Source organism: Wolffia australiana, chromosome 8 (assembly GCF_029677425.1).
Source record: "Wolffia australiana isolate 7733 chromosome 8, ASM2967742v1".
In the NCBI taxonomy this organism is placed as follows: Eukaryota; Viridiplantae; Streptophyta; class Magnoliopsida; order Alismatales; family Araceae; genus Wolffia; species Wolffia australiana.
In genome coordinates, this window is record NC_135842.1 from 11,204,367 (window position 1) to 11,226,349 (window position 21,983).

The 21,983-nt window shown below is 44.1% G+C and overlaps 1 protein-coding gene across 1 annotated transcript; it reads left to right on the forward strand.

Moving 5' to 3' along the window:
• Positions 1-502: 502 nt before the first annotated feature.
• Positions 503-21,093, forward strand: LOC144707065 (DEA(D/H)-box RNA helicase family protein). Its single transcript, XM_078580186.1, has 8 exons — positions 503-883; positions 972-1,591; positions 1,854-2,048; positions 3,080-3,267; positions 18,481-18,694; positions 19,434-19,565; positions 19,670-19,842; positions 20,409-21,093. Exons 1-8 carry the CDS (start codon positions 526-528, stop codon positions 20,629-20,631), a joined length of 2,103 nt encoding a protein of 700 aa, XP_078436312.1. The 5' UTR covers positions 503-525; the 3' UTR covers positions 20,632-21,093.
• The last annotated feature ends 890 nt before the right edge of the window (positions 21,094-21,983 follow it).

Below are 21,983 nucleotides of genomic sequence, written 5' to 3' on the forward strand. Positions count from 1 at the left end.
CCTAGTAGCATTAGTTGTTAGGTCATATTAACATTATTATTTCATTTACTAACTATAAAACGCGATATATTTTCTTCAAATAAGATCAAGTTTATTGTAACTTTTATTAGCTATATTGGGGAACTTTACCCTCGTTATCATGATATTTTGAATTTTTTAATTTACATAACTATGGACCGCGGGCTGGCGATGATGAGATTTAAACTGAATAATGGCTGGGGAGAATATATAGTCTCACGGAAATTGGAATTTTTCAATATGGGATTGCAGACAACTGAACAAAAATTGCCGGATATAGAATGAAAATTCGTCCCGTCCTTCATCCCTACACTGAATCCGGATATCGGACGGGACGAAATTCGTCCCGTCCCGTCCGCGTCCACGTCCGGGGACGATCCGGAACTATACTTGATGGAATGCCATCCCGTCCCGTCCCGTCCGTGCAATTCCGTCATCCTTCCTCAACCTTTAAATCTATAGGTCTTATCCCCATCTCGGTGGTTTCTCTACGCAGGAAGGTGGAAGATGCTGGCGAACGGAGCTCCGAGCAGCTTCGCAGAAGGCGCTCGATGCCTTGCCAAGGGCCACAGACTGCTTCTTCTTGCTGCCGGTAGATCTTCTCCGTTTCCCGTCTTCCCCTCCAATTCGTCTTCTTCTTCACACAGCAATGTCGGAAGCGGCTGCAGCAAGGGCAGACTCGCAGCCCGTTCGCAGAGCTACCGGCGGATACCAATGGACACCGCCGGCGCTTATCAAGTCGTCGATGAAGAAACAGGTGAAAAATTCATCGTCTGGGGCGGAGCAGATGATGGGCTTGATTCCCCTGTACCTTCCAAGGATGTTCTGAATTGGAAGCCGGCGGCCGCTAATGCAGATAATCTAGGTTTTTTTTGTGTTTTTTCTCTTTAATTGATGCCTTATTGCCGTGAATTGCGGAAGAGTTTGATTGTGTTCTTGTGATTTTCGAGCAGGACCCAACGGTGGGCCGAGGAGGAGAGCTGTGGGAGTGGTTGGGAGCTTTGGAAAGTTGAAGGCGCAAAAAGTGAACGCCTTGATTAGGAGCAAGAAATCGCCCGCAGCTGAATTTGATGATGATGATGATGATGAAGAGATCGATTATGATGATGATTATACGGCAACTAGTTCGGATGCCGGATCAAAGTTTGAAATGAAGAACAGAAACGAAGTTTTCAGAAGAAGGCGCGAGCATGCACCCCAAATTGGATCAGATTTTGATCAAGATGACGAAGATGAAGATGAGGATGGTGTTGCCCCTGATGCTCACTACAAAAGTAATGTCAAAAAGACGGGAAATTCCAGGTTCTTGGGTGTTCTTCAGAAAGAGAAAAGAGTTAACGGTGCCAATAATGAGGATCCGTCGTCTCCCACAAGAGGGTGGAGAAATGTAGACCCACCCAACGTGTGGAAACCTGATGTCAAACCTGATAACCGTCCGCAAAAGAAGAATCGGAAACTTTCAGGAGAGGATGGAAGATTCTTTAGTCGCAAATCTTTTAAAGAGTTGGGTTGTAACGATGAAATGGTGGAGTGTCTGGGCAGGCAACAATTTCATCGTCCCTCACATATTCAGGTTCGACTTCATAAAGAACATTAATCATCTGTATTAGAGATTGGTCACTTCTCTGCGCTTTAGTACTGTCTTCGTGTTTGGTTAAAGATACTGGTATTGATTAATTGCGCTATCTTGCCATGATACATACTTCAGAAGAATCGAAGGCACATTTTTTAACTTTAAACTTTGTTACCAAACCAAATCGGTTAGGACATGTATCATCAAAACATTGCCTTTTTTGCTCGTAAGTTCTGAGTATGGTGCTCTTCTGTAATGGCAGGCGATGACTTATCGGCATCTTCTGGATGGAAAGAGTTGCATTATTTCAGATCAAAGTGGATCAGGGAAAACCTTGGCTTATCTAGCTCCAACAATACAGCGCCTCAGGCAAGAGGAACTCGAAGGGATAAGCAAATCTTTATCAAAAAGTCCTCGGGTACTCATTTTGGTACCCACTGCAGAGCTGGCCACTCAGGTAACGTTTCTTTTTTGTTTTCTTGGTTTGTTGATTTCTGCTTTATCCTGCCACGAGGGTTGTGGACTGATTCCAGACAATCAGATCGGGTGAATAGAACAGGGCTGAGTGGAAATTCGTTCAGTAATCTGTCCATGAGTACAGTTTTCTTCTGTTTCCGATCTGAGGTGCTGATATGATCCCTATCTGAGATCGTATCTTGCACAATGTAGTTCGTCCAAATTGTAATGCAATTGATTCAAATTGCATTGCAATTTGAATCAATTGCATTACAAACTTAGACGCGCTGGTGGATCATACCAGTTGCTTGACAGAACGGAGGTCAGAATGAATGGAGGTGGATCGTAAAACTAGAGTAATTGACCAGCACCTGATGGTGGATTGGAAGGTGACAGAAAGAAGGCATCAACAGACTTTGATCTGTTCTCCATTCTGAGGTCTGGATGAGTGACTGATGACAAATTGAATTTCATACTATTCCATTTGTCAAGCATCCTTGAACCTTATCCTGTCATTTAAGGTTCGTTATGTCCCAAGACAGGACAATAAGATGAGATGGATGGCATCATGAATAAATTTATTTGTCTATTCAATATTTTATTATTTTCATAAATAATATAGTTTATTATTTTATTCTGTTCATAAATTTATTAAATTATTAATTTTTTTTGAAAGAAAAGAGGGAAGATCACCCAAAATCGGTGATCAACCCAAAATTACTATTTTCGTTGGTGGGTATTCTGGGTTGCCCTTTTCTTCCTATCCTGCATCCAGACTCTTGGAACCACTTTGTCTCATCCACGTCAGAGAATCTTTGTTATTGTGGCTGAGGGAATGGAGATAATAATTGCCTAATTAGAGTACGTCGTATTCTTTATTTTAATGTATAATTGAGTATAGATCTTGTTGCGTTGTAATAATACTTTGGACAATTTCAGTCCTAGGAATTGCTGCCACTGAGAAAGGCCGCTTAGGTCAATAAAATTCATAACTGATGAGACTACTGAAACTTCCAACACTTTCTTTGGCAGGTTCTTATCAACGGCCGTTCCATTGCGAGATCTGGTGTACCGTTCAGGTCAATGGTTGCGACTGGGGGTTTCCGACAGAAAACACAGTTGGAAAGCCTGGAACAAGACCTGGACATTCTTATAGCTACCCCAGGCCGTTTTATCTATCTACTTCGAGAAGGCTTTTTAAAACTAAGTAACCTTAGATGGTAAAACTGTTGCAGTCACATTTTTTGCTTGAGATTTTATTGATACTTATCTTACTCTGACATCATCCTGCCGTATTTCCCAAGGGCAAATGGGAAACATTTCCTGTCATGTTGACCCTCCCTTGTTTTATATCTTTTTTTAAACGTAGTTATGTTATTAGCTTTGTAGATGATACCGATGAGTTGTATTAAGAATGTCCTCACAATCACAGGATGAAGAACAATTGATTGATGCAATGTGGAACATAGTTTAAGGATGTGTAATAGGAATAGATATGTGAAAGAGGAAGATACGATAGGGAAATTCTTATAGAAACCTCTTCTTCTGGATCTGCAGGCTCGTCCTGTTTCCCCAGACCCGGACGGAATTGTAACTCTCTCTTCTTGAATCTTCTAGAAAGGTTCCCCCCCTCCTACTCGTCTTCTATTTATTTATAGAGGCTTCCCCCCGCTAGTCAATGCTCATGCTAGCTGGACGTTAACCCCTCTTCTGCTTGTTCTCCCTTTTATAATGTCTTGAGTAGTGCTTATCAGAAGACTATCTGCCTGTAGATGATATTGAAATTCTCTTTCCTGCTTTATTATTGTTGAGCATTATTTGGCCCTCTCTATGTTTGGCCCTCTCTATATTTGGCCCCTTCTATCGTTGGCCCATCAGGGCCCCCCTATATAAACCCTTGTAATCACTATTCTCAGATTAAGAGAATCATTTTCTTGTTTACATGGTATCAGAGCCCTAACCCTAACCCTAATCTGGGTTCTTGGGACTCTCCTCCTCCTGCGCTCTGATCTCAGGCAGCTCTCCGGCCGGCCTGATCTCGCGCACCGCCGTTGCCCTCTGCGCTCAGCCGTCGCCCTCGCACAGCCGCAGCTGCCGCACACTGCGCGCAGCATTCTTCGGCCGCGCGCAGAGCTTTTACGGCCGCGCACAGCCGCAACAGCCCCGCACGCAGCCGCGCACAGCCGCGCGCAGCCGCACACAGCCGCGCACAACCGCAACAGCCGCGCAAGACCGCGCTCCGCCATGCACGGCTGCACACAGCCGCGCACGGCCGCCCACCGCCGCACACGGTTGTCTTTGCTTGTCTTTGGCTGTCCTTAGCCTCCTGCACGCTTGTCCGGCCTGCCGTCCGTGAGCTTTGCTTTGACTGTGGGCGTTGCTTTGACTGGGCCTTCATCTGCCGTTTGTGCTGTCCAAGCCATCTCAGCACCTCTCCTTTGGCCAAATCTCAGCAATGACGAATCCTATTGCTGCTGCTGAGTCACCTGAAGCTCCGACCTCCTCGGTTACGCCAAACTCGACGCCGGCTTCGACGCCACATGCACCTGCGGCGCCTATTGAGTCGGGAAACTGGTCTTCCTCCCCAGGACCTTTCTCTTTGCCTCGGATGCCGCCAGATGGCATGTTCACTGGCTTTAATCTGTTGCAATGGCGCCAGTACGTCCAAATTACTCTAAAGGGGCGTCTCATGCGCCACCTTCTGGAAGACGGACCTCCTCGGACCGATCCGAAGTACTACGATTGGCTGGATGTCGAGGGGATTGTTCATCGCTGGCTCTTGGACAGCATTTCACCCAGCGTTAAGGGTGAATTTCTGTCCCTGGAGTCGGCTAAGGCAGTCTGGGAAGCGGCGCTTGAGAGTCACTCCAAGAAGCATAATATCGCCACTTTGTATGAGTTGGTGCATCGGGCCTCCAATCTGCGGCAAGGGGACCGGACCATTATGGAGTACAGGACGGAGCTGATCTCCTTGTGGAATGAGATCGACCACGAGATGCCACCGGATCCTCACTCGTGGATCGCAAGTACACTCTTCAACCCGGGTGTTCCAGTTCCTCGCGGACTGAACCCGGAGTATGAGTCGCTACGGGCTCAGCTAATCCATCGGGAGAAGGAGCTTACTTCAAGGATGCTCTTCGCAGTGCCAGAATTGAAGAATCTCACTTCCAGCAGGTGCAGACCCCGGTCACGGCACTTGTAGCTCAGTCCTCTCCGGCGCGCCCATCGACGACGACACTACCCGGTTCTTTGCCGCGTGGTCCGACAACTCGGTCTGAGGAGTCTCCAAAGGGTGATCCCTCTCTCTTTTGCAATTATTGCGAGAAGCGGGGCCACTCCAAGGAGACGTGCTACAAGCTTCAACGGAAGCGCGTGCAACAGAGCAACCTTGCTACCGTCGCACCTTCCGTCAGCCAAGTGCCTCCTCCGGGTCAAGTGCCTATGCCATACGGACTTCTTCCCACTGGTGCCTCGCCCGCCGGCTTTACTCCGGAAGAAATGGAACGCCTCCGCCGCTTGCTTGATCCTCCAGTCGTGGGCTCATGTTCCTTGGCCCACGCAGGTATGTCCGCCGTTCTTCCTCCACCCCCATCTCCGTCCTACAATCCGTCGTTATCTTCCACTTGGCTTCTTGATTCCGGTGCCACCGCCATATGACCCCTAATCCAAGAGCTTTTGTAACGTATGAACCCGTTTCTGGATCCTCTAAAGTCAAAACGACCTCCGGCGATCTTCTCACCGTGGCGGGTATTGGTCGTGTGGCCGTCTCTTCCTCTATGCAATTACCTAAAGTTCTCCATGTTCCACGCCTAACTCATCATCTTCTTTCCTTGTCGAATCTTGTTCGCGATTTGAATCACGATCTTACATTCTCACCTCATTCATGTTTTTATCGTGATAAGGTGTCGGGGAGGAAGATTTCCATTGCTGAGGAGCATGAGGGGCTCTATCTTGTTCGACCTTCTTCGCCTTCTTTTGCTGTTGCTGCTACGGCAGTCTCTCTTCGGCTTCTCACGAGCTGCCAGGGCTTCTTCATCGACGTCTCGGCCATCCTTCCTTTGCTACCCTTTATCGTCTCTTTCCAAAACTTTTCCTAGGCCATTCTGTGGACCGATTTGTTTGTAATGCTTGTCGAATTGCGAAACATCATCGCACTTCTTATCCTATCTCGTCTTCTCATTCTTCCACTCCTTTTTCTCTTATTCACACCGACGTGTGGGGACCTTCCCCTATTCACAGCACTTCCGGATCTCGATGGTTATGCATCTTCATTGACGACGCAACTCGTTTCACGTGGGCCTATTTCTTAAAGAATAAATCGGAGATATCCCGTGTTATTCCCCAATTCTACTCACTTGTTCAAACTCAATTCTCTACGTCCATCCGTCGCTTCCGCTCCGACAATGCTAAAGACTATGTTAATACCTTGTTAAGCACCTTCTTTCAAGGCATTATCCATGAAACCTCTTGCCCATATACACCCCAACAAAATGGCGTTGCCGAACGTAAATTCCGTCACATCTTTGAAATGACTCGGAGCCTTCTCTTCCATATGCATGTGCCCAAGTATCTTTGGGGGGAAGCCGTCTCCACCTCCATCCATCTCCTTAACCGCCTTCCGTCTAGAGTGCTTGATTTTTCCACACCTATTGACCGTCTTCAGCATGCCTTTCCCTCCCTCTCTCTCCGAACTAATCTTACCCCTCGTGTATTCGGATGTGTTTGTTATGCGCCTAACCATCGCCTTGGTCGTGATAAACTTGACCCTCGTGCTGTGAAATGCGTGTTCGTTGGCTATTCCTCCACGCAAAAAGGTTATGTATGCTATCATCCACCCTCTCATTGGTTCGTCGTCACTAAAGATGCCACTTTCGATGAATTTCTCCCTTACTATTCTTCCTCTTCTCCAGAGCCACCTTCATCAACACCCTCATCCAATCCACTTGAATTCCTAATTCTCCCTCAACCATCTCCTCCGTTATCCGTCTCTCGTCCATCCTCTCCGGCCCCGCCAGTCGTGTCTCCTCCAGAAGTTGTGCCTCCCGACTCGCCTCCAGAAATTATCCCTCCCGACATCTCTCCGGTCCCCATCTCCGTCCCTCATGTGGAGCTTCCTCCTGTCCCGGCTGCTGAATTCTCCTCTTCGGCAGCACCTTCTTTGCCTCCACCACTTCCTATCCGCCGATGCCCGCCTGAAAAACGCTATGGTATTACTCTCGCTCGTCGAAGACCTCGGGTTGTTACGTCCTCTTCCGATGCCCCGCCTCAGTCGTCCTCCCCACCTCTAGAATCCTCATTAGCCGTGCTGCCCTCTTCACGTTCTTCTCCTCTCTATCCCTTAGAGGCATCCATTTCGTCTCACCGTCTCTCACCATCCTATCATGCACTTCTTACCTCACTTGATGCCACTTCCCTTCCGAAGACGGTGGACATTGCACTTTCATTTTCGCATTGGCGTCAGGCTATGGAGGAGGAGCTTTGTGCTCTTGCTCAAAATGAGACGTGGGATTTGGTTCCTCTACCGGCCGGGAAGCATCTAGTGGGTAGCCGTTGGGTTTATGCTGTGAAGCATAATTCCGACGGTTCTATTGAGAGGCACAAAGCTGGGGTTGTGGCGCAGGGGTTTACTCAGAAGCATGGCATTGATTATCAGGCGACATTTTCCCCCGTTGCCAAGCTGAATACGGTGCGGATCCTCTTGGCTCTTGCTGCGGATCGTGGCTGGACTTTGCAGCAATATGATGTGAAGAATGCTTTTCTGCATGGCGATTTGGCTGAGGAGATCTACATGGCATTACCTCCAGGCTATACTTCTTTAGTGCCGTCGTCTCGGAAGTCTGTTGTCTGTCGCCTGAAGAAAGCACTATATGGCTTGAAGCAATCTCCTCGAGCATGGTTTGGTCGTTTCACGACGGCCATGAAGCGCCGTGGCTATCGTCAGTGTAATAGAGATCACACCCTCTTCTACCGCCATTCCACGTCAGGGGGAGTAGCTATTCTGCTTGTGTACGTGGATGACATCATTATTACGGGTGATGATACGACGACCATTACTGAGCTGGCCATGTATCTCTCGTCGGAGTTTGCTATTCGCCATCTTGGCCCGTTGAGGTATTTTCTTGGCATAGAGGTGGCATATTCTTCGAGCGGGATTTTTATTTGTCAGAGAAAGTATACGGTGGATCTTCTCTGCGAGCTTGGAAAGGAGGATTCCAAGCCTATTTCGACACCGATTGATGCGAACCATCGACTCGGTGCCGACAAGAATGAGGAGCTTGCTGAGCCCGGACAATATAGAAGACTTGTGGGCAAACTGATTTATCTCACCCACACTCGTCCAGACATTGCTTACTCAGTGGGTGTTCTGAGTCAGTTTATGCAGACTCCTCGCAAGAGTCATCTTCATGCTGCTCATCGTCTCCTCCGGTTTCTGAAGGGCACCATTGGTCGTGGACTACTGTTTCGTCGTCATACAGGCATGCGTCTAGAAGTCTACACTGATGCTGATTATGCAGGCTCTGTCGTCGACCGACGGTCCACATCGGGTTATTGCACCTTCTTGGGCGGCAACTTGATTACGTGGAGGAGTAAGAAGCAGAAGGTGGTCTCCGCCGAGTGCTGAAGCGGAGTTCCGTGCTCTGGCGCATGGTCTTTGCGAAGCACTTTGGATTACCAAGCTCCTCCGGGAACTACGGTGTCCAGTTAGCTCTCCTGTCCAGCTGTTCTGCGACAACAAATCGGCGATTAGCATTGCTCATGATCCCGTTCAGCATGACCGTACAAAGCACATCGAGATTGATCGTCATTTCATCAAAGAGAAGCTTGAATCGGGAAATTTTTGCACGCCATATGTTCCGTCCGCTGAACAGCTAGCAGATATCTTCACCAAAGGGCTTCATGCTCCTCGGTTTGAAGAGCTCTGTTCCAAGCTGGGTGTAGAAAACATCCACGCTCCAGCTTGAGGGGGAGTGTTGAGCATTATTTGGCCCTCTCTATGTTTGGCCCTCTCTATATTTGGCCCCTTCTATCTTTGGCCCATCAGGGCCCCCTATATAAACCCTTGTAATCACTATTCTCAGATTAAGAGAATCATTTTCTTGTTTACAATTATGATTATTGCAGTGTTTGGCTGACAGAAGACTTTAAGAAATGACGTGAAATTTGGAGAATAAAAACGGCACATTTTGACTCATGGAAGTTGTGGTGAGAAAAATGTTAATAGTCGGATGGAATTTAGACTATTACCCAAGAGTCTCTCTTAATAGCATTTTAGTTTTTTTTCCGTTTTTATTCAAAACTGTGGCCTCCTTGGATCATGTATATGGCGGATTGAGATGACACTTTTATCATCAGTACCGGTGCCGGTGATAGAATCCTTGAAATATTTTCATGGAGTAGGTTGAGACAAATATCTGTTCTAAATCGATAGTGTCAAACTTGTGTCAGCCTTCTTCTTCCTCTCCTACTCCTCCCTGTCTTGAAGCTTTGTCAGCTTGGGTTTTGGCCAATGACAGCTCAATTGTCTATTGAATGAGATAGGATGCCTTAAAAGGCCATACAGAGTGAGAGAGGTGGGCCCCATGTTACTTAAGCGACTCATCTCCCGTGTGGGAAATAAGTCATCTAAATAAAGCAGTGGGCCACTGACTCTGTGGTCCCACCTATAAAAGAAACGGAATGGGCCACATATTACAGTAGACTGTCTAACACACACCCCTCCCCACAAGTTGGTGTGAATGTTCATCATGCCCAACTTGGGGACAAGTCTCTGGAATGGGAGACCAGGTAGGCCTTTGATGAAGATGTCAGCAACGTGGTCGGATGACCTCACAAAGTGAGGTGTGATAACTCCTCCGTTGATTTCTTCTTTAATAAAAATGTCAATCAATTTCAATGCGCTTTGTTCTGTCATGCTGAGCTGGATTCTGAGCAATTGCAATGGCTGATTAATTATCGAAGTATAGTTTTGATATAACCTAAGATCTTTCATGATGCCTTTGATCCATGATGTCTTCGATCCAAAGTGCCTTAAGTACACTTGAAATAACCCTAGATCTCGTGTGCTAAGGTGCTGAATTCTGCCTCGGCGCTGGAAAGAGCTATCACTTTCTGTTTCTTGCTCCTCCATGTCACTGGACTGTTCCCAATAAAAGCACAATAGCCAGACGTGGACCTTCTGTCTATTATTCAACTAGCAAAGTGATAAGTACTTTTCAAGAAAATATAAAAGGAGACTTAACCGCACTGGCCATGCCACGTCAACCTGTGGACACCAATAGGGTCAATGACCCTATAAATAAAGACCTAGAGCAGCCCACAGCAAGAGGTTCATTTTTCTTCAAGAAGTTGTCAAGGCCACTTCAGCGCGCGGGAAAGGCTGGGGAGCTGGAGAGGCCTGTGTCCAGAGGGATCGAGAGATCCTGGTTCGATCATCTTTCATTTCTTCATTTGTATGCAATGATTACCACCTCTGGTGGACCTCTATCTCGTTTCACTTGGTTCTTGATCCGAATTTCCATATTTGATTCTCGCTGGTACAAGGAAAGCCTATTCGAATTGTTTTGTTCTTGGATCTTATCACAAAGTTGGCATCAGAATAAATCTTTCCTGACACATCCCATCTCTAGTAAACAAGATATCTTCACCCACTGTAGCTTTAAGATACTGCAATACTGTGTTTTCTGCCTGGAGATGAGCTTCTTATGGATTATTCGTAAACTGGCACAAAATACTGACAATTACAAGATATCAGGCCGGGTATGATTCAGATACATGAGCTTGGCAACCAACCTCTGTGTCAAAAAGTGAGTAATTCTCCAGAAACCCTAACCTTGAAAATTAACGAGAAAATAACATGTTCTCACACACAATCAGAAAAAAACTTTCCCTATTTATATTGTAGGGTTACAATGTGGGCTTCTAACTAGTCCTTACTGGGACTTCTCAGAAGCCCTTACATGTGAACCTCATGAAGGTATATATGCAAAATAGATGAAATACAGGGCATGGAAATAAAAACATGTTCATCAGCTGACACCCCCGCTCAAGCCGGTGCATAGATATTTCTGATGCACCGCTTGTCATTGAGCTGTCGAAATAATGTTCCAGGTCATTCTTTGGTCAGGATATCTGCTACCTGGTCTATCAACTTCACATGCTCCAACCGGATGATTCCCTGATCAATTTTTCTATAATAAAATGCCCATTAACTTCAACATGCTTGGTTCTGTCATGCTGCACTAGATTATGTGCAACTTCTTGCTATCCCAGTACACATAAACTGGGCTAGTGAGAGAGATTCCAACTTCTTTAAACACAATCCTGATTCATATAGATTCATACATTCTTTTTGCCTCTGATCTATAATCTGATTCTGCACTTGAACGTGCAACTGCAGCTTGTTTTTTACTCCTCCTGGTGACTTAGTTTCCAGCTTGAAAAACACCATTACCTGTAGTAGATCATCGATTAACCACCAATCCTCCATAATCTGCATCTGTGCTCCAAGTGGATCCCTCCTCTGATGAAGAAGATTCCATGGTGGCAGTCCTTTTCTGGTACGAAAGAACGTTAAACACTGCTTGCCAATGTGTCTGTCAGGGACTATGCACAAACCGACTTAAGTACCCAACAGCAAATGCTATGTCCGTCCGTGTACGATTCAGGTAGATAATTCTGCCTACTAACCTCTGATATTTTCCTCTTTTTACTGATGTATGTTCTTCAGAAGGCCGCAATTTGTTATTGGGATTGATTGGTACAGATGACGGCTTGCACTGGGCCATCTTCATCTTGCTCAACAGATCAAACACATACTTATGTTGAGAAATGAAAATCCCACCCTTTGAATAGGCAATCTCTATGCTTAAAGATATCTCAGTCGTCCCAGGGACTTTATCTCAAATATCTGAGATAGTTTAACACTTAATCAGTGATTCTTAAGTTTATCATCACCGGAAATAATTATGTCATCTTCATACTCACTCAAGATGGGAACCTTCACCTGCCTTTGAATTCTTCACAATATTGTATGATCAGCATTTCCTTGACGGTATCCGATGTTCTCATTCTCTGAGAAAACTAACCAACCCGGGAACGTGGTGAATGCTTTAGGCCATACAAGACCTTTAATTTACACTCTTTATCCTGATTCTTGTTCATTATATCCATGTGGCAGTTCCATGTAAATTTCTTCATCAGTATCACCATGGAGAAAGTCATTCTTCTCATCTTACTGATACATATTCCAATTCACACTAGCCACCTAAGTGATTAAGATACGTATGGTGTTGAGCTTTGCAACTGGTGCGAATGTTTCTCCATAGTCTATCCCATAGGACTGTGTGCAACCTTTGGCCACTATCCGCGCCTTGTATCTCTCCAAGGATATATCTGCATGATACTCCACTATATACCCTCATCTGCATCTCACATACTTTTTACCCTTGGGAGCACCTACAGTCTCCCTTGTACCATTCTTCCACAATGCCTCCATCTCTTCATCCATAGCTCTGCTCCAATTCTCCTCCTGCAAACTGCCACAAATTTGGTATTGTCGTTGAGGTTAGTGCTATTAAAAAAGGAACGAAACTCTGGTCTAATACTGGTATGTAATGAAATTAGACATGGAATATTTTCCTTTTCGAGTACAAGCTCTCTTCCCTTTTCTCAAAGTAATAGGCCGCCTACCATCATCTTCTTCTCCTGCATCTTCAGGTTGGCTGACATCCTCCGAGTTTTCTTCTTGGTTCTCACATTCCATGTCAACTCTTCTTTAGTCAATAATAGAGTCTGAGACTCAACTGGTAGTAGAATCTTCTCAGCATCATTTTAGTTATCAACTGTTACTGTTTGTCCACCAGTTTCGCAGACCGGGACTGGAGGATATCATGTACTTGGACAAGTGATATCGAATTTGGGGAACATGTTGATTTGATAGAACTCTCCTAGGTGAGAACAATTTTACTACTTGAAACGTGGCATCAACAGAAAGAACCTTCTTGTCGTAGGATGGAAGCGTTGATAGCCTTTCAGGTTTGAGAATAACCCGCAAATACACATTTGATCGCCATAGAGCTGATTCTATCCCTTAGGTGGTGCTTGTGAAAAAACGCTTCACATACAAATATTCTTGGAACGAGGCCAGTCTTCAAATGATGTAAAAGAAAATGTCTCGCCATCAGATCAAGAGGACTTTCATAGTTTAAAGTCTTTGACAATAATCTGGTAATAATATGCACTGGTGTAAGTACTGCTTCACCCCAGAGATATTTAGGCACATCATGATGTAACAGCAGAGTTGTTGCAGTTGTTGCCTGTTAAGATACTGGTGAAACTTCTCACCGGATAGGTGATAGATAAAGATCCAAGGGACGTAATCGGTAATCAATATATACTGATAAAAATACTCTCAATAGAGACAATGTGATAGATCGGCGATGCGAAATCAATAGAGGTATCGATCTGGATTATTTCTTCAACAATAAAGATATAATGTTCCACCAGATCCGAGTGTTCCAAGAACAACGAAATGAGAAACAACTGTGGTGTGAGAAACCAAACACCGACGCCAGGAAGAATGGGAAAACTCCCTGGAAGGAAGGAGCTGTCGTCCGTATCGGCCCCAACAGCTTGCGCGAGGAGGATCTCTGGCCTCACTGAGATTCTCGTAACTAACTTCTCGATCCCCGCCAATGGCTCCCATGGCTCCCCCCTTTCCTTTATATAGGCCATCCCACGTTTTATTTAAAAGCCCGCATGTGTCGTCTCAACTGGCACCTGCGACCGAAGCTTGACGTCTTCTTTTGCTTTGATATGTCCTCTCTCGTGGCTTATCATCACCACATTCCCAATTTTTCTCTCTTCGATCCCATTTTGTTGGGGTGTATTTACACATAAGGATTCATGTATAACTTAATAAGGACTTGTTCGATAAAGCTGTGCATACTTTTCTGGAGGAAGAGAATCGTCTACAATGTGCATTCTTGAAGAAGTCCATGGCATTATAAGTTCTAAACCATTTGATAGAGGCACCAAACTGATTCTTCACCATGGGTAGAAAATTTTTCACAACCTGTTTCACCTCTGACTTCAACTTGCAGAGATGAACCCGAGTCACTCTTGTAAATCATCAACAAAGATAATAAACCACCTGGACCCTGTTATAGTAACTGTTGTAGACAACCCCCAAACATCACACTAGATTACTGTTAATGGCAGAGCTACACTCGCTTCTTCCATTAGGCATGGTTCTTTTGCGCAAAGCAAACTGGCAAGTATCACATAAAAATTCTGAGGGTTTAAAAAATGAAACAAGTTCAAGAAATATTTATTCCAATATTTAAAAATAGGGATGGCCTAGATGAAAATGCCACAGTTAAAATTGTTCCAGATGTCATGGATGACACTCCCCACCTGCTCTGCTCCTTGGGTGTCGTCGACTTACATAAGCCCATTCCTCTCCTTAGAATTTAAAATCTTCAAGTTCCTTGCCTTGTTAAATAGAAAATACCCATTTTTATGTTCAAGTAACACAGTCAATATCCCTAACCAGCATTTGACGAGATATCATCTGTGCTTTCAGGTCAGAACATGTAGGATGTTTTTAATAGAACCAAGATGTTTAAATTTAACATTGCCAATACTCGTCTGTCTGTCTTTTGTGGCATATACGTATGGAACTTGGAATGGTACGGAGTCATGTGATCTGTTGCCCCTGTATCCAGTGTTCAATCATCATTTACATGAGATGACGGAGATAGCTCACCAGATTGTGTCATAATTGTAGAGCTGAACTCACTCTTCAACTTTTCAACTTCTTCGTTGAGGGTAAGATCATCATCGCGAGAATTGACAGCAATCCTAATAGTATCACACACAAGAATCTCAGGCTCCAACTGCTCACCCCCCTGCACATGAGTCATGTGTGCTTTTGCATATCCCAACAGTTATATCAACAACCTCACCTTTTGCAATAGGAACGTGATATATTGATATGTACTGTTGCCTCTCTCCTTTTGACTTTTGTTCTGCCTTCTCACTGCCTCTTGGGCTCCCTTCCGGTAGAAGCTCTTTCCGACTCCTACTTCAGACTGAGGTTTGTAGTTCTTGGTCTTGACCATTAGACGAGATCCTCCACCTTCCTCCTTTGCAGCATCAATAATTCACAATGTGGATGATTCTCTTCCTCCAGAACAGTATGCACGGATTTCCTACTTTCTCATGGTTGAGGAGCTGGCTCCTCAGATCTTCATACTCATTATTCAAGCCCATCAGAAATTTGTGCAGGCGATCAGTTAAGGTATACTTCCATGCCACTGACTCTTGATCAGGGACTGGCCAATAATGGTCAATTTCCAGCCAGATGGCCTGCAGCTCATTCACATACTCCATGACTGTCATCCCACCTTGGACTAGATTAGTTGCCTTTGTTATGAGTTTTTATACCCTCAAGTTATGATTCTTCCTCGAGTAATTTTTTGTAGGTGATCCCAAATCTGAAGCAACCCTTTCACCATGCCTCCAGGCATCCAAGCTTGAACATTAGATCTTCATGTTTCCACACTCTGTATTTCGGATCACTTGGGTTGACCATCTTTACGAGCTATCACTCAATCTCTCTCTCTATGCTGAGATCCACATACTGACTCCAAATCAAAAGATTGAAGCCATTGAATATGCCTTCTTCTGTAAATTGCTGCCAGAATATTTCAACTGGTGTCTCCCATTCTGAGCTTGGGATGTTATCAACCGGGGGAAATATAGCACCTTCTGAGGTATCAGAACGACCATCTCCTCCATTTTGAACAAATCGCCCTCTCAGGAACTTGCTCAAACAGTTGGAGGGCCACACTGGCCAAACTTCAATCGCTAATGCTGACTAATTCCAATGACCAATATACACTTCTCGACTGTAGGCCAATCACTTAGACCAGACAGAAATAAACAACACTTACTCACATTGACTTCTCTTAGGGGTGTTGATGCATGAAGATCCATGAACAATATCTCTCTGGTCACAGTAGGTATTAACTGTGAACTTGAAATGCTCCGTAGCATTATCAATTGGAGTCTTTTGATCCTTACACCAAATTGATTGTTAATTAGCTCACAAAATTGCACAAACACATAAGTTACTTCGGCCTTAGTCTTCAGCTGATACCTGTCGGCTAGTTTCCAGCAATTCTCCTTAGTGTAATTCTGCTTCTTGCAATAAACACAGAAGAGAGTGTCCCTGGATTCTCCTTTTTGCATCTGTTTTTTATTTGAGTTCCAACATGCTGAGATATTCCAGTAGGGTCTCCACGGACAGTCCTGGGATGACTCCTCTTAGTAGAGAACGCTCCGGACGTTCCGCCTGCCCCTGATGCATCTGGAGTAAGCTTCAGTCTCTTCTCTTCGTTCAATAACATCCCATTAGCCTCCTCCAGATCTAGAAGCCGCTCACGATGAAGAATCTGACTTCGGACACTTTCATGTTCTGGATTAAGACCCATTAGAAAGGTAAAGAGTCCAGCTTGAGAGTGTGTTTTCTTTCCTTGCACTGGGGATTCTCAACTGGCAAGTAATGATCAGTTTCTCTCCAAATTCTCTTTATTTGAGTAGCATAAACCATGATAGTCGCTTCCCCTTGCTTTGCATGAAGAACCCGTGCATTTAGCTCATATATTCTCCTATCCATCCGCTGTTTGGAAATTTCTTGATAATCTCTGCCTACATCTACTGAACCAATTTCACATAGAGATAATCATCCACCATACAGGGGCTATAATTCATGGAAGCCATTGGTGGATTATAGATTCCTCCGACTTTCATACTTTATACTATGGATGTCTGGGAGTAACAGGATCCTCCACAAGGTGGTCTCGAGGTAATCTAGCCTCCATGGTCGTTCCACTGGCTTGCGCCATTTCTATGGGTTAAGCCCATTGAACTTTATCTCGATATCATGGAGCACAATTGTGACCCTGTCTCGATCTGTGATGGGCACAGTAGTAGAGGTCTTGTTGTGGTCTTCCATTCCACATTTTGAAATGCCTCTTCATCCAACCATGGATCCTCTAGTGAGAGCGATAACAGAACATAGTAAGGTTGCTACTGGAGAGGAGAGAGGCGCTATGCACTCACCACATCAAAGCTGTATCAGCCTTCTTCTTTTTCCTCTCCTGGTTCTCCCTGTCTTGAAGCTCTGTCTGCTAGGGTTTTGTCCAACGACTAAATTGTCTATTGAACAGGATAAGGTCCCCTACAAGGTCATACAGAGGGAGACAAGTGGGCCCCATGTCACTTAAGCAACTGCTCCCTCACGTGGGAATTGAGTCACCTAAATAAAGCAGTGGGCCACTTACTCTGTGGCCCCACCAATAAAAGAAACAGATGGGCCACTTATAATATGTGTCCGTTTAGTACATAAATAAGATAAGAATAAAAAAGAAGACTGTCCAGTAGATAGGATAAGAAGAGAAGTTTGCTGGGAGTTTCTTTCTCAATATTAGAGACGGTGCTAAGGAGATTCAAGATGTTTCAGTTATAAGTGGACAAAAGATCTGAATGAAGGTAGGGCGGAGCCTACAAGTTCTCAATCGTTGACCTCCTCTTTGGCTTACCCTTTTGGGGTATACATGGGGTATTTTTTCATTTGGCTTTGATGTAGTTCCTTTTAAATAGTTTTTTCCAGGGTCCAGCACATCCTGACGACATTGATATCCGATTTTGATGTTGGTCGACCGTTTGCTTTGATGTCAAAAACATCAACGGGCATCAACATTGTAGCCACTGTCCACCATCCATATTAAAGGTCATTTTCCATCAATATCGTCATCACCATCAGCTAGAATGGTCAATGTCGATGCCAATGGTGTTGATGATTCTTTACTAGACGTTGACGGTTGAGGTTTTTTGACAGTGTCGATTATCTGTGATATCATGTCATTATCAATGTTTACTGTCAATAGTTACCAAGTAAACACCAAAATATTTTAATGTCATTGAGGGTCAAAGCCAATTATTGAAATAGGTGTTACCTGGGGCCCTCCTTAAGGACGGCAGACAAGAACTTGTTGAAATAGGTGGGAGATACTCCTGAACGGCCACAGGGCCCAATGTAGGCCTGTAGCCATTGTCATCTTCCTATCTCCGTATCTATTGTTCTCGCTTCCCTTCTTAGAACATTCACCAAGTTCTCTATCAATCATCACTTGTTACCCGCACAAGTGGATCGGAAGATGAGTCGCCCTGTTTTCCTGAGGCTAATCAAACGGGTGTAACTGGGCCTCTCAAGACCCTGTTCTGGGACGCATGACTTACTCCAATGGGTTTCATAAACTAAAAAATGAAATAATATTTTAATAAAATTATCTCAGTTTGAGTACCTTTTGTAATCTGCTTGACTTTTCAAAAAAGTAACATGTTCTACCATGTTCATATTTCTTCAGTGCGGTGCTTGATGAGGTGGATATTTTGTTTGGGGACGAAACATTTGAGCAGTGTTTAAGGACATTAATCAGCTCTGCTCCGGTGATGATGCAATACCTTTTCATTACTGCAACTCTGCCGTCAGATATCTACAACAAGTTAGTTGAAGAGTTTCCTGACTGCATGGTGATAACTGGACCTGGCGCACACCGTACCAGCTATGGCCTGGAGGAGGTTAGTCTATTTCTCGCTGCATTTAAGTCTTTCGTGTTCGGCTGCACCTGGCCTTGAAAATTTATCTAATCTCCGATGTGTTCTTCACACAAAAGTATTGGAGAACGGCTCAAATGACAGCAAAGATCAGCTGGAGGCATGTGTGGGGTCCACACGTGAGAAGCCCTTTAAAAGGGTGAACAGAGCGGGAATCGACCCGAAGAGATCATTTCCTCATTCTATTCCTTTCTCTCTTGTACATGGTCGTGTCACTCTCTTGTCATCATCATGCCATTGCCTCATCATCGTCTAGTCATCATCTTGTGCCTAAAAAGATGGGGATGACGATGGTGACAGTGTCATTGTTCGTCAACCCTAATCTGTCCTCTTCCTATCTCAAGGGAGTCACTGTCCTTGAGTCTTGTCGAAGACGAGACAATGATTGGGAGTCACTCATCAAAGAAGGCTCGAACAGGCCCATAAGGCCCCATTTAATGATTTGGGCAGGAAAGTTAGTAACCACCAGGATTCACTAGACGTTTATAAATACAAATAATGTACAGAAAGACACATCAGTTCAATGATCAGTTGAGTTTCTTCTGGGCACGAGTTAGCTGTACTTGGCTACTATGAGGTCAAGGGTTTCCGTATTCAAAATTCTGCAGCTTGGGCATTCTAGCTTCTCATCTGGACTCTCGATAGATCTCAATGTTTCATCTATCACTCTTAAAGTGGAATCTCTTGGATTTTTTTGACACAGATCCTAGTTGACTGCAGCGGAAAGGACGGAGAGGAGAAAAATCCTGAGACAGCCTTCTCGAATAAAAAATCTGCATTGCTTCAGCTTGTAGAGCAATCTCCCGTCCCTAAGACTGTCATCTTCTGCAACAAGGTCTCGTTATCATTAATTCTTTTTTCACTTGTGAATAAGTGTGAAACCAGTCCCAGTTCTTCATATTTATCCATCTTTGAATCTTGTTCGCTTTTCTATGGCAGATAGATGCTTGCAGGAAGGTTGAAAATGTGCTGAAGCGCTTTGACAGGAAAGAGCAACGCATCAAGATCTTGCCATTTCATGGAGCCTTGGATCAAGAATCACGCCTTTCAAATATGAAAGAGTTCATGACTTCGCGGTCAGATGCTTCATTGTTCCTAATATGCACGGACAGGTGCCTCCTCTATATTTGTGATTTGATTGATTTGCATAGTTTCGCAACTGATTTTAGTGTTCTTCTAAATTTGGCCCTGAATTTACTAGTTTGACCAGGCTAACAGCAAGATAAAGACAATGATGATTCTATGTAATAAACAAGATGTTCATAATTTGTACATTAGTTTGGATCATACTTTTAATTAAAATAACCTGTAACTCAATCGATCCCTGATAATTGAGTTGAGAAGCATATTTCTCTAAGACCTTTATTGTTCGTGCTTTGTCAGCAGTAACCAAAACCCATTCACTATGGTGGGACATAAAAAATAATGATTTTATCCAAAATAAGATTTTCATAATTTTGACATTAGTTTTCATTAATATTTTTCAATTGAATTATCTTCTAAGTTGATCAATCTCTTAAAAATGAGTTGAGGAACATATTTCTCTTAGACCCTTTTGGATTGTGCTCTGCGGGGATTAAGCAAAATCCATTTACCGAAGATGGACATTGAAAATGCCGATTTTATCTAAGAAACAATATTCTCATGTCTGCATTGTTTCTGGTCAAAATTGGAACAGGGCTTCACGAGGCATTGACTTTGTGGGCGTTGACCATGTGGTGCTATTTGACTTCCCGCGGGACCCAAGCGAGTACATTCGCCGGGTCGGGAGGACAGCCCGGGGAGCCGGTGGCAAGGGCAAGGCCTTTGCCTTTGTTCTGGGAAAGCAGGTCTCCTTGGCCCAGAAAATATTTGAAAGGAACCAGAAGGGCCACCCTCTCCATGATATCCCCTCTTGCTAGTCTGATATGATACACTGCTGGGGTTTATGTTCAGAAGAAAGAGAAGTTGGGCCCACAGAATAAAAAGGGTGGAGTCTTGTCTCCGCTCTATCTCGCCTCGTCTCTCACACCGCCGGTCTACATTTCCCCAAATGCAATATCTGCAGTGAAATATATTTTATTTTTCTGGATCTGTTGAGTACAGGGTATCATCATCAACCAGTTTGGCCAGGCCAGTCCATCTTGGGAGAAGCCCAGTTGCAAAGAGTCTGCAAATTCAGGGGATAAGACAATGCATAATGGAAGCTGTTACGCGAGTAAGGTATGGGCTATTGATTTTGGAATAAGCTTTATGATTTTCTGATTTGGGCTCAAAGTTTTATGCCAAATGTAGCTTAGAATTATTTGAAGCCAATGCGTAACTGGGCTCCAAATTTTGTCCTCCAAATTGTTGATATCTAATAGCTCAATATAATTTCTGCATCGGGAATGTAAATTGAACACTTACTAGAGCTTAATAACTGCTTAAGTTGGACCCTAAATTTTAGATTTATAATTCTCTGACCGTGGCTGTGAATTGTTGATTTCAAAAATATTGTTAATTTCCTGCTTAAGTTAGAAGAGCTTGATTATTCTGTAATTCATCCTCTAATTATTGATTTTGAGACCTCGATAGTCTCCTGATTAGGGCCCTAAATTTTGGATCTCGAAGAGCACAATTCTCACATTTGGGCTTTGAAATTTAGGTATAAGGGAGCTTCATAATACTCAGAATTGGATTATAACAGTAGACCTAGAAGGCTTCCAATTCTAGACCTAATAGAGCTTAGAAATCTGATAAGGTTCCGCACTAAAAATTTTGAATAAAACCTGAGGGTTGCCAATTCAAATGTCGATTTGGTAAAAATAAATCAATAATCGTTCTCCAAAATGGAAAAAAGAGAGGATGGCAATGGAGAGATCCGGTATGAACAGTAATGGACAGAATTGATGGATTGGATCCTCTCCCATCCAGCTTGGAGGGTCTCTGCTCTGCCAAGTATTTCTTTCCAATAAAATATTGCACCCCTTCTTGAGAGGCTGCCTCATTATTTTTGCTGCCATCCCTGGCCTTCTCCTTATTCAATCGGCGCGGTGCTACTGATGCTCACATATGATGTTTCTTTCCCTCTCTGTTCTCTATATGTTATTGGGAGCTTCTTATCAATTTACTAGAATTAAATGCGTAGCTGGTCAGTTTCTCCATTAAATTTCTTGGCTCAAAATTGTTGATCTACCATAACTTGATAATTGCAAGAAAGAGAATCGTATGAGCTTAATAATTGATTGATTTGGGCTCTAAATTTCAGAGTGAGAAGAGTTTCACGACTGTC